At 43.1% G+C, this 13888-nt stretch overlaps 1 protein-coding gene across 1 annotated transcript in view; it reads left to right on the top strand.

Annotated features, from left to right (window-relative positions):
- EVC2 (EvC ciliary complex subunit 2) overlaps nucleotides 1-13888 on the top strand; it is a 71657-nt gene that overhangs the window by 32363 nt on the left and 25406 nt on the right. The window contains exons 11-14 of the mRNA XM_072126097.1: nucleotides 3279-3497; nucleotides 6530-6705; nucleotides 9190-9349; nucleotides 12734-13194. Coding sequence (XP_071982198.1) covers nucleotides 3279-3497; nucleotides 6530-6705; nucleotides 9190-9349; nucleotides 12734-13194 — 1016 coding nt within the window. The remainder of the gene's footprint in view (nucleotides 1-3278; nucleotides 3498-6529; nucleotides 6706-9189; nucleotides 9350-12733; nucleotides 13195-13888) is intronic.

Below are 13888 nucleotides of genomic sequence, written 5' to 3'. Positions count from 1 at the left end.
AAATATTCGGGAAACGCAACAGAAATGCGTCCAACAGACCCTTAGTAAATGTGCCCCAATGTATTTATGGGGCACATAAATTGTACTTACCTTGTCCGGTGTTCTTGGTGTCCCTCTGTGGGGTCCATCAGGGCCGTGCCCATGCCACTTCCGATAGTTCTCGGAGTGGAGCTATTTTTTTGTGCAGCACCTCCAACCCCCTAGCAAAGACCCTATTTTTTTACTTGCTCTCAGACAACCCCTTGAACATTGGTTAGAAGACACCTGGTTCCCCAACATCATCAGTCGACCCATAGACTTCACAGACAGTAGAGCAGTTGAAATGTGAAAACAGAGATAGAAACAAATGGTTCAGTGAAAATCATGGAAGCATGAATGTGAAAGGAGGCCTTAGAAACAATGACCTGGACCAATAAGCCTAGAGCTCTTGGAGTATTTGGAGGAAGTCCACACAAGTACAAGGAGATCATTCTGATCTATGCAGATGTTTGCTGCCAGGAGATCTGCTGTTGCCACCCACCGCCTTCCTGCTCTTGGCAATGAGTGGAACTGCAAGGCCTATAAAATCAGGGATTTAATGTTGAAATTCCACAATCCGTGGAAAAAAATTGATGAAAAAATTGAAATTTCGGGAGCTGTTTATTAAGATCTATTACATATATATAAATTGTACACATATGGTGGTGTGAGATGAAGAAAGTGACAGCCCGGCGTTTGTCCTGCCCTAGGCCTGGCTTATATACTCCCTCCTTAAATGTGGTAACATTACAATGCAGAACTTTTCTCACATTTCTAGTCTAGCTTGAAGCCATCTCCCGGAACATCAGCAGTGAATCATTCTTTATTGTCATATTACAAGATGAATAAATGGCTAACGGACCCGTGAGGCTTCTATACTTTAAAAGGTCGTTGTAAACACCAGCAAATGCAGTAAGAAAACACTTGGGTTACGTTCTGATCAGTTTAGCTAATAGGCAAGGGGTATACAGAGCCACATTCTGGAGGAAATAAACAGAAATACAAAGATGTTTTGTTGGCTGCTTTATTATTAGTAGTGACACATGTCATGGACATGGAGATGGAGATGCATCTTTTGTGTATTTTATTTTCAATGAGACTATAAAAGATTCCTTGAAATTCTTGACGGAGAGGTTTCTAATAAAATAATTGTTAGACCTTCCACCAGGGCCTGACCTAATGGCTTGGGGGACGATGCATTCCCCTGGTACCCGAGTGGCTTTAGCAGAGCCTAGTGCTTGCCTTGTCATTGTCGCTTGGTCCAGGTGGAACAGAACATGTCTACGCTGGGCAGGTCCAGCGAGGGGATGTAAGAAGAGGGGGAGGCCACAATTTGATGGAGCTTTCCCTCTGGGGCAATCCCAGTGTATAATGTAGGAATGTCTGGGAAGATGGTCGAGTGGAGACCCGTGATGTTAGTGGCAGCCAGGAATCACACATGGTGCGATGTAGAACATGATGTAGAACATCAAACGTACAGTCTCTTTATTCCAAGGACTTAAACGCAGGAATGATAGCAGGCTGAGGTAGAAAGGTCCTACCTGCCAACATCCAAGGTAGGTGGTTGGATGCAATCTAGTATAATAATCTCACAGCCTAAATTTAGGAACTTGGGGGTAGAGAATTTAGAAACTGCTTTGGCGACAAGGTTAGGGTTGACTCTATATAGGTGCAGGGCGGTAGCCCTCATCGATGGGGATTGTCCTCCTGTGATATATCAGCAGCAGATTGCTAGTCTTCAGGCCTTGTGTCCAATCATATAGAGCTCTCAGATTCTTCTGAGATTGTTTTGGAGCTTCCAACCAGAGGGAGTATAAGTTGAACATCCATCTGGGAGGATTTACAGGCATCCACCAATAAGGAACCTCGGTGCAGAACAGGATTGGCATAAATGACAACAGTTCTAATTGGTTAACAAACAGATCCTCCCCTTCCAGACAGATACAACCAAGGATCCATAACAAGGAATTAATATATCATTAGAAGTAATAAAAATATAATTAAAGGCAATTTAATATAGAACCACTTAGACTATATGATAGACTATAGGATATAGTCGGACGTACTTCACCTACAACACTAAGGGTCACTTGAAGCATAAGGGTTCATAATGTACCCATCCAGCGGGCCATTACAGATACAAAATATGTACTCAAGTTGTAAAATGAGATGGAAACAAAGGGTGAAATTATTTTACAATGCCCAGGCTGTAATTCCAATTTAGGTTCTTTAACACCCTGGATGTCATGGTCAATAGTGATAGTGGTTAGGAATAGTAAGTAACATTCTCATTGGAGTGCTGATGGACATTAGCTCATAGAAACCCACAGTCTCTGACATCTATTAAAAGTGACCTGTCACCAGTTTATTCCATCTAATTCTTCATTACCTTTCCAGCCTGCTATGTCTCTTCTTCTGTTGCTGTCCCATCACTTTATAATAATTGTTATTTTCACCCCAGGATTCATATACATAAAAGGTAGATGACCTCATCTAAGATTCATGCTATTCAGATGACAGCAGTCTGGTGATCATGAACCTGCTCCCCTCTGCTACCCCTGAGAGCCGCCCCTTCAGAGTCCATCACGGATCATCAATCCTGCTCATGCGCAATTGGAGACACCTGCATGGAATAGTGACAGAGGCTCCCTCCTGTCCCGCAGGTGCTTTCAGACACCACTGGGAGTTGAGGGCATGGGTGTGCCTGGAGAGGGTGGGGGACAGATAAGTAGAAACCTAATGATTTCGGCACCTACCTAATTAGCACGTGAATCCAGGGAAACTAATGATTTATGCAGTGATGTGGCGGTGACAGGAGAAGACACCAAGCAGGTTGGAAAAGTGATGAAAGAGGTAAAAAAAGAAAAGTTTGCTGAGAAAACCTGGTGATAGGTGTCCTTTTAAATTGTTATTGGAATCAATTGAGCAAAGTGGCTTATTTTGTGTCTGCCATTTTGCTGAACAAAATCTTTCCTTTTGGAGGGTCTTCCGCATATGTGAACAAGGCTCAAACCTCATATTTTCTGCATGTAAACAGGTTTTTTTTTTTTTTTTTTAATGATTAAAGGTTTCTAACTAAGATTTAGATTTTCGTCCTATTGAAGCCAAGATAGCCAAATCTAAAGTAAGGCTCCCCCTTCAGCCTCTCACCTTGACTTATCTCTTGAAAACCATGACACTTTTCGTCTGCATTATGATATTATTGTTTTGATAATTTATTTGAAGGACTAATGTCTAATGTCTCTTTTCTTCTGTCTTAGTCTATAACTGAATACAGATCACATCTGGACAAGCTCCATGGCCTTGAGAAGGCCGAAATAAAGAGGAAACTACTATACAAGCGAGAAGAGGAATTTGCAAAAGCCTACAGACATCTGATGGTTACTCACAGATCTGAACACCATAAGATGTTCTTTGACCAAGCAAAAACGAAACCTGAAATGCAAAAAACTTTGACTGAAAATTATTTGCACTTCCAGGTAAAATGTCAATTCTATAAATTTGTATTTGGACGGATGTTTTATGAGACTCTTTAAGGAAAAAGAGAAGAGGACTCGAGGTATCAGGAGCTTAGTGGTGCAGGGATGTGACAGAAGGAGGCCGGGGTCCTGTAGGGTGACTGTAGCCATAAGGCTTTGGTCATACCTGAAAAAGCTCACGCTATATGATGAACAATAATTCACACAGTAATGTTATAGTCCAGTGAGGGCAGTATAAAGTGTTGTTTCGCTCAATTATTTAAAAAATAAACACATGGTCCCCAACCAATTTTATTTACTAGTCATATGCAATAAAGCAGCAGCAGCCCAATATTAATCAGTTGAAAAAGCCTTTGGATTTCCTGCCTGCGGCCCCCCATTTTTACTGCTTCTATAAATGGTTGAGTACTGCAATGTGTACGGCATTGCAAGTCATTGATATTAATTTTGAAAAGAAAAACAATGGGGCACATTTACTTACCTGATCCTGTCGGACGGTCCGGCGCGATTCACAAACATCGTGCGCCCGAGATCCTGCATCTGTCGCTTCCCCGTTAAGGCCCGCGGAGTTCACCTTCTTCTTCCCGGTGTATGTGAGTGCATTGTCTTGCAACACAATGGAGCAGATTTACTTACCTGGTCCTGTCGCGAACCCGCGGTGCGTTGTCCGAAGAGGATTCGGGTCTGCCGCGATTCACTAAGATCATGCGCCAGAGTTCCAGCATCCGTCGCTTCTGCGCCGATGTCCGCCAGAGTTCACCTGCTTCTTCCAGGTGCGTGTCTTGCGACACAATTCGAAATGTTAAATCCTGCGTGTTGTCCGAATCCGTCGGCCCACCCCCTATTTCTGTCGAGTGCAAGCCGGCGCCGATGCACCAAAATCTGATTGTGTGCGCAAAAAACCCTGTTAATTGCGGCGCAGCACGGAAATCGTCGGGAAACCAGATGAAAATGCGATCCACGGACCCTTAGTAAATGAGCCCCATTGTGCCTACCTACAAAATGTATAGATGTTCGGTAACACGTTTTGTCCATCAGGAAACTTGAAAGTATCCAATAACCTTGAGTTTCTTACCCTAAGCCCACTAAACCTATCCCACTTACCCTAACTAACCATATATAGTGCCTCCCATAATTATATCTACAGTGCCCTCAATAATTCATCATAAAAGCACTGTTTATATATTAACAATGAGGGCACAAGACAGAAAGTAAAAAAAAATGTTCAAATAAAAAATAAATTAATATAAAAACCCCATAAGCCCAAAGGGGTTTGCTCATGAAAGAAAGTTCTCAAATTTTAATCCCCTAATGATGTTTAGACAAAAAAGTTAGCGTAAGACCAGAGTGTGGGCGGGGACTCTCTAAGCAGACACTTCATGATCCCTCTAGTGCTATAAGTTACAAAGTACTGACAAAGTACTTAGATTATGGTGCAGGGTTTATCTACGCGTTCCATTTAGCTTCCAAATATTCTACTAATAACTGAAACACAGAAAAAGAGAGATGAGACAGATCCAAGTCATGAGATGGATATAAGACACAATGACACACTCCTCTCCGCTATCTCACCTATAAAACACACAGTCAGCTCTGCTATGCCCTCAGATCCAGAGCTTATTTTGTCTGTAGAGCTGCTGTCCCCTCTGCTGCTGGACAGGAAGTGCCCGTGTCTGTAGTGCTCTTTGCCTACTGCCCCTTCCCCTGCTCCGGCAATACAAGAGAAGCTAGAGGAATCTGCCCGACCATAGTCAGGAGTTTATGGTCGAATCCAAAGACAACCGAAATGTAAACTCCAGGACTGATAGAGACTGGTATAATATCTATAAAATGCTATATATTTGTTAATAACAGTGAATTAGAAAATGTGTTATTTTGTTATCCTGAGTATATTGAAGAATCTTGTCTTGTGGGAATAGCCCTTTAACATCTGAAAGTGACATGTAGAGATAAAAACGTGAAAATCACCACACATACAGTATTGCTGCATCTGTCACAACCCATACTCTAAAACTAAATCAACAATGCCCCTATCTCTCCCTCACATAAAATGCAATAAAAAGTGATCCAGAGAACATACACAGTATGCGGATAATGTACACAGTGATGTTTCAATTCAAGCTAAATAAAGGCTGTAATAAAACCGTAGAATTGCACAGTGATGTCACCCTACTCACATAATAAACACATCATGACGATGACACTCACCAACGGTTTTGGTTTTCCAATCTTTATTACATATGTCTAAAAACAAGGCGAGGGGGAGAGAGGATCTGACAGAGGTAGAGATAATCATGTCACACCGCATAGACACTGACTAAGGAGACGTTACAGCGCGAGAATAATGATGTTGTTTCACATAGCAATATCACCCTATAAGAAAAGTGCAAAAACTAATATAACAGAGCAGGAGTTCTGTCACAGGACAAGGAATTACAGTGATGTCACATGACAGGATGGTGCGATACATATCTCCAGAATATAAGGATCTGGAGCATCTTCTCACGTAGCAGACAGGTCCATTACCCTCCTTACAGCTTTGGTTTAATAGCTTCAATACAATGGGGCACATTTACTTACCCGGTCCTGTCACGAATCCGCGTTGCGTTGTCCGACGAGGATTCGGGTCCGGCACGATTCACTAAGGTCGTGCGTCCAATTTCCTGCATGTGTCACTGCTCCGCAGAGGTCCGCCGAACTTCACCTTCCTCTTCCTGGTGCATGTGAGTGCTGATCTTGCGACACATTTGTTTTTTTTAATTCTGCGGTTTTTCCGAATCCGTCAGGTTGTCAGACGGCCACACCCCCCCTATTTCTGTCGCGTGCAAGCCGGCGCTGATGCGCCACAATCCGATCACGTGCGCCAAAAATCCGGGGCAATCAGGCGCAAAACGGGAAAACTCTATGGAATCGCGGTCCGTGGACCTTTAGTAAATGTGCCCCATTGAGTGTAAATAGATGAAATAACCACCAGTAACTAGAATTGGCAAAATGTAACAAAACCTCTCTATTTTTTTTTTTTTTTTTTGTAGTACGAGGCAGAAGATCTTCTAGATTTCTTGCACGCCACCAAAAAATATCACTTGAACAAAAGATTTGCAGTCCGTAAAAACATGTTATACAACCTGCAGCTCGGTGACAGCCGCTCTCGATGTCTATTGAATTCTGCGGCAACACAAATCGCAAATCTTATTAACAGGACTGAAAGGTAAAGATTACAGTCTTATATGGTATCAGGCGAAATAAGTGAAAGCCATAAATCACTAGTACTAGAGGATGGTGCCAGGGTGATGGACATCTGCTCCAGAGCATGTCGGAGAGGTAGGAGGCCACCGGAGATGAAATTGTAGAATGGATAGGAACGGTGGCCACCACTGGTGCTGGACTCTTCAAGGTGAAAGGACTTGTGAACACTTAGAGATATTTGCATCAACAATAAGTAGATTTACTTTGTGTAATTTTTACTAGTTCCTCAGCATCTGTTTTGCACTATCCATGGTGGACACATACAGTAGGGTCCCGCTACATGGACAATTTACAAGCTCTTTGTTACCCCATATGGCCACAGAGGATAATCCATTGTCTAATATTAGTGCTTGTTTACCATTACATTTTTATAGCTCATGCATTCCCATAAAAGCTTGTAGGCACCATGTGCCCCACTCTATACATCTCTGACCTGAAATATCCTTACCCCTCCCCACATGTTATCCAGCCCTCTCAAGACCTCCTTCCATGATATTCACTCTTGTCTTACCGTATTCGTGATTTCCCCCCTTTTATTGGAACCACCTCAATCACCTCAAGACATAAAACTGTAATCCAAGGTCCAAACCTTCAAAACTGACCTAAATTTTTTTTCCAAACTACAATAACTCTGCTGGCAGTAGACAACCATATAAATAGCTTCTGCCTTCAGCAACCTGGGGTCTCCTTCCACTCCCCTATGTAGACTGTAAGACTTGTCTAGCAATGTAGCTGTCAGCCACACAAGTTCTCCCTCATCCCACAACTAAATCCTATCCCATCGTGATAGGCTTGGCCAAAATTGAGTGTAGGCAAGGTTGCCTATTTCTACTAAAAAGTTGAGTTCCACCCTAAGCATCTTTACAGTCATCCAGTAAGGCCGGTATAATAGATCCCAGGTTCACTGTGCATGCGCTGGAACTGGAGCTGGGTTATGCTACGCCTGTTTAAGTGGTGCAACGTGCAAGCACTCGGTGCACCAGAGATGGGACTGATGCTGCTAATCAGACTCTTATAGTTAACTTTAATTGTTTGTCCTATGTAAAAGTAAATGAAAAATGTATCCTCATGTACCTGATTCTTATGAGATGAATCGGCTGGTTTCCCCAATGTCGGCACATCTTGCCGCACCTCTGCTTCATTCAAGTAAAAGTGGGTTGTACTAAACCAGTCACAACTAATGACTTTGCAGATGATGGGAGCTGCAGTGGAATGTTTTTTGCTGGCCCCAGAAGATATTAGGCGATTTAAGACACTACTGTAAACCACAGTCCCGTAGGGACCTGCAGGTGGTTTAGTTTTCTCAATTTGCTGTGACAAGGTTGGGTCCAGGTTTCAGTAGACCCCTGGGCGACAGAGCCTCAGTGGGCCCCTTTGCAGTGAGCACACATGGGGCATTAAAAATTCAGAAACTGAAATAGTCTCCTGTTCCCTAAAATATTCCCTAGTTTATCACCCAAAAAAAACAGCCCCCTCAGGGTGATTGCATATACAGTCCCCTCATTGTCATTTTATGTAAAGCCCCTTCACCCCCATGGATTCCTTATGTACAACCTTTTGTAAGCCCCTCCAGCAGCTCTGGGCCCCGGTACTTGCCCGGGTCTGCCTAGTGCTGGCGCTGACCCTGCATGACAGATTCCCTTTCATAAAAACAATTCCCCATCATGCAGTGCTCAGAAGAATACAGTCCCTTTATAGTCCCCCCTCCAATAACTTTCCATTACTTTGCTTTCTCCATAGCCGTCCCATAGTTTTATCTCCAATTAATACACAGACTTCTCTCTTTCCCTCGATTCACTTGACGCAAGGTGACATTAATCTTTCCAGCTGGCAGTCGGCAGAAAAATACATCATCTGTCTTCCTTGTAGCCACCTGACGGGATTCTTTTAGGTCACGTGGCTTAGGAGAAGTGAACCGGGTCAAAGTTATATATTCATTCTGTCACAAAAAGGACAGCTGTGGGAATTATCCTGTCCTCCGACTGGAAATAAACAATGTAATCTGGCTCTGCCGAGTAAGGATCTAATCCAGCGGACAGACTTTAAATTAAAAATCCTACATTGAGGGGCTCAGGATGTCTCCGCTGTATATACATTGTAGTCTGAAGGTTCCGTGATTTATCCCACAGTCTTCCATGTAAAGGGGACATTTAAAGTGTTACGTTAAATGTATTTATTTGGGGCGTTTTAGTGATTTTCCTGGATTAGTAAAATATGTTTTCTTGCTAAATCCGTTCCTACAGGCTGTACGTGGTATTGCACCTCAGTGCGATTCATTGAAAGTGAATCTATCAGCAGTACTGACCATACAAAGCTGCAGACAGTATTGGGTATTATCCCTGGAGAGCTGTGTGATTACACCTTTGTTGTTAGTAGAAGCAAGACTGTAAAAAATGCATTTAAATTCTATTTTATTGAATATATTGTATTATGATATGTTTTTCAGGGCCGGGCATGTAAGTGACTCTCAGGTACAGATATTATTGGAGAGGGCTCAGGCCGAGGTGCTTAAAGTAAAGCAGAAGCTGGAAAACTCTTTGAAACAAGAAACACGGAAAATGTACCATAAACTGAGCAACAAGCGGAACCGTCATATTACACAGAAGGTAGTTTGATACAGGGGTGGTGGTAGGTCCTGACAATAATTTTCTGTATATGGCCACCTACGCCATGCCTTGAAGTATGGGGTTAGCAAGGATTAGCAAAAAATGGCTCTATTCTTTTGTATGTAGTTGTGTCTGGCATTGTGACTGGTGAATGAGAACAAGATGTAATACCACACATAACCATGGACAGGTGTGGCGCTGTTTATTACAAGAAAGCAGCAATATTTTGCTAATCCAACACCTGTAATGGTTGTCCCCCAGGCACAGCTCTTCTTGACTGTCCTACAGAAAAAACTATGGAAATGGAAATGGGCCACTTTTATCTTAAATTTTAGATAACAAATATTTCAAACAACTTAGATGGGAACAGTGACATCTATAGGATAAAGATTTTGTTCCGGATTATCCTGAGTTGATCTGTAAGTGTCACACATCGTAAGCAGTGGCATATAGTTGTCATGTGACCGGATCCTTAAGCCTCTGTTAAATCATCCACTTTGATCTCCTTTTGACTTCTACCAACTTAAAGCGAACACATCACCAGGAATGGCATTTTTAGCTGCTGACGGGTTCTAATAGCCTACTCTGTGCTGATTTTAAAAATGCCTTTGTCAGTATTCTGAACACAGCCTTTACTTTATAAAACTTTATTTCACATTACCTGGCTCCCTGCCAGCAGCAGGTGTTGAGTCCCAGGCAGGGGTCTAACTCAGATAGCCAGGGCCCCATAGCAAACTTCTGAATGGGGTCCTAAATACACTTATGCAAACACATTTATACACTGATATATACATTTATACACTGATATATACATTTACACACTTACACAGATCTGTCCCAGGAGCTGCGGACCACATGGGGGAAGTAGACAGCAGGAATTAGAGAGGAGAGATTCCTAGTCCTGTTGTTCTGCTTTCCCTTTCCCTAGCCGGACATTTGTTATCTGAGCTGCCGGCTCAGGTGTGTACTGTGGAAGATGTGCACTGTTATGTACATATCATTCTGTACAATGTGAACTTTGTCTAAGTTTGCTGCGGTGTTGGGATTGATTGATGGTGCACATCCTCCATTCTTTAGAGTGTCAGGTCAGATGCTGGGGCCCCCTGACACTGCAGGCCCCATAGCAGCTGCTATGGCTGCTACCCCTGCAGTTACACTCCTGGTCCCATGGGTTGGGGAGGGGCAGCTGCAGCCTGTGTGCATTCCTCCTCTCCTCCTCACCATACCCCTTCCCTGCCTGCACAATGCTCATCTCAAGATTAGATGAACAATCTGGTGTCTTTATTCACCCATCAAGTGACGTTTCGACCGTCAAAGCAGCCATCATCAATCATGAAACGTTGCATGATGGGTGAATAAAGACACTAAATTTGTCATCTAATCTTGAGCTGTGCTGAAGTCTTCTTCACCAATTTGTTACTACCGGATCCTTAACCTGGATCAGCAGACGGTGAGATTTTGGGTACTGTCTTTCTTTCTTTCTTCTTTTTGCTCAATGCACATTGCAGGAAGGAGGGTAGGTTGGCCTGGTGGTGGTAAGTGACCTAGTATGGCACCATGTTCTGTTGCTGTGGTGGCTGTATATGGCATTAGTGGTAGTATGCAGGCTGTATATGGTTTCCGTATCATTGCTTGTTGCCGGTTCTCTATGAACTCGTCCTTCCTGCTGTCATCTCTAGCAGCGTCACTTGTATAACACTCTGTTCCGTTTTTTTAACATTCTCATGAGCCCTGAAGACAAATTGCAGTTTTGTCATTTGCATGCAGTGTTTTGCCTCGGGTAGCGGCTCTGGGGAATCCATTGTGGGGAGGAATAACACACATTTGCATTTTAACAGTTTGGCGGTATTAATGAATGACTATGGGCGGCCGGTGACTCATGGAGGGTGGAGAGCTCGGGGAGAACTATGTTACTAATTAACATAGTTTTACATTTCCATCTTAATCTTTCCCTTTGGAGAAAGAAGACGTTGTGTTTCTCAAGTTCTTAACACAAATATTATGGGTTTTTTTAGAAATTTTATAGCATCCATTGTATGGACGATGCGGAGAAAGTCTGGTGATTGTAAGGGATCTGGTAATTGCCTTTTTCTGTCTGTTCAGATTCTATTAGCACTTCAGGAGTTGACTTAAGGATAAAGTGAGTAGTGTACAGTGTGAAGGGTGAGGGATACAGTGTAGAAGAAATTAATTACAAGGGGAACACTCCAAGTAATATGTAACTACCACCCTCCAGCGTTCCATGAGTGTCAGTGGTGCAACTTAAAGCTGATGGACCCCAGAGCAAAGTCTGTGCCAGGACACGACTATAATCTATGGTTTATAGTAATAGTCTTCTTATATGGGAAAGCAACACCTAACGGGCCCCCTAACCCTCTTGGGCCCGGTTGCGACTGCACCCTTAGCACCCCCTCAAGTTACACCCCTGCTGGGTGTACCAAGGCATTCTGGGGCCAGAGTTTCACAGTTGGGTGGAAAACTAATGGATGGGTTTTGCAATACCTTGCCCATAAGGATGCCCGATCTTACCCACTGTAAAGTATACTTTGGGATAGACACTTATCCTTTAGTGGATATTTACACTGTGCCCCTGTAGTACAGTGTTTTGCCTAAAAATTTACTGTTCATGACCTTAGAGTCTTGGAGAGCCTGGGTAAACTGGGAGAGGGTAAGGAGCATGAAATGTTGGAGAAGTGGATCACATGAAAAGTCAGTTGAATGGCTTGGAATTTAGTGATAATGGGCAAGTTTGGTGTCCATTGGGGGTATAGTAAGCCCCATGTCCGTTTTTTATGCTTGATGATTGTTCCCATGGGCATTACATGTGACAATATTTTATAAAGCAGGAACAGCTGGGGCAGCTTGGTTATCCTAATTTGTTACGATGGGGTTAAGCTGAACCATTACTATATAAACGTGAAGAAAGTATATTCCACGTCGGTGAAAAAGGCCAGCTATCTTGTATCCAGTGTTCAGACTCCCACAGGTGGTATGGTGCACGGAACATCCCAGCCGTAGGATAACAGCTTGCAATAATAACGAAAAGGTCCGGCACTCATGACTCAATCCAGGGGGACCTGCACATGCTTTTAAATAAAGTGTTTGAATCGGAAGACCCCCTGACTTATTTGTGCCGGACCTTTTCATTATTATTGCAACTTAGATATGATCTTCCTGGACCTCCCACTGGACCTCATTTGTGAATGTGTAAAACTTCTTTATGTCTTAATAATGGGTTATTTATTCATGACATACAGAGGCAGCATGTGTTGTATTATTTGGTGAAGCATGGGGTATTGACACTGTGCCCAAAAATTGACTCTTGAGTTTGTTGTTTAGTGTGTCATCTTCTAATACATATTGTCTCTGCTTCTACCTCTGTAGCTTAGGGAGCAGAAGAAGGAGCTGAGCGGACTGCAGGAGTTCTGTAAGTCCTCTAAGGAAGTGTCGTCCTACTTGGAGCATTGGAAAAAGCTGTTTGCTAATCATTGCCGGGAGCTGGAAGAGCTGTATGAGAAGCACGATAATGATGCCACAGACGAATTAAAGGAGATTAAATATGGCCTGACCGAGAAGGCAATTGAAGATCTCCGGCACGTCCATAGCGCTGTAATTATACAAGAAATGTTAAAGCTCAATGTGCCCAGACCGCATCTCCAACAAGTGCTAGAGGAGCACAAGAGAGAGACGGCTCTCCTGGCTCAGCAGCTAGAGAAGGAGGAAAGCGACAAAGCCACCGAGTCAAGAGCGTCTCTGGAGAGCACCATACGGAAACTCGATGATGAATTCAAAGTCAGTCTCAAGGAGCAGAAGAATCTCCGAAACTGGGAACAGCTGTTATTCACGTAGGTTTTCCCTAAGTTCCAACTCGACTAATTTATATTGTTGCCTTGAAGCTTTGGAAATATGTTCATTCCTACAAAAATTCTGAGCTTTATTGTATCACTGTTGGTAACAAGATAATAATTTATAGAGTTGGTGATAGCAGATTGACATCTTACATACCAAATATCTTGTATATCAATGATACGCCTCTGGCTAAAGGAGGCAACAATGCTGTTCCATTCTGCAAATTCTGTAACGGGTTATTCGATAACCAGTGCTGAAGTAATCCATTGGGTTGTCCGTTGCGAAGGTGGAACACCTACTGGGTAAACCTGAAGCATATATGGACATTTTGCAGGTTGATAACCTACTGTACAGGTCCTTTAGTTCTGCCGATTTACTCACATTTCAGTAGATGATATTGTGTAAAATCTTATCTACTGTGCTGGTGCTGTATAGTGCCTTGTGAATTCATTGGTGGCAATAAAGCGGTTCCAATGGTAGAACACCTTTTTGGGGCACATTTACTGAGGGCTTTGCTCCAGTTTTCTGGTTGACTTTGCACGTTCTTTTAGGTACAAACTGCTTGCCCAGGTATTTAAGATGTGTCTTCTCCACAAATGTGTTGCATGCGTCCATTTTGTGGTGCAGCTGCACTAGGCATCATGCGACACAAACTAGGCGGCGTTTTGGTGCTTAGTCGGATCGTGTACC

The sequence above is a fragment of the Engystomops pustulosus genome, chromosome 1 (assembly GCF_040894005.1).
Source record: "Engystomops pustulosus chromosome 1, aEngPut4.maternal, whole genome shotgun sequence".
NCBI classification, from domain to species: Eukaryota; Metazoa; Chordata; class Amphibia; order Anura; family Leptodactylidae; genus Engystomops; species Engystomops pustulosus.
The sequence above is the reverse complement of the archived record's forward strand: the minus strand, read 5'-3'. Positions and strand labels throughout refer to the sequence as shown.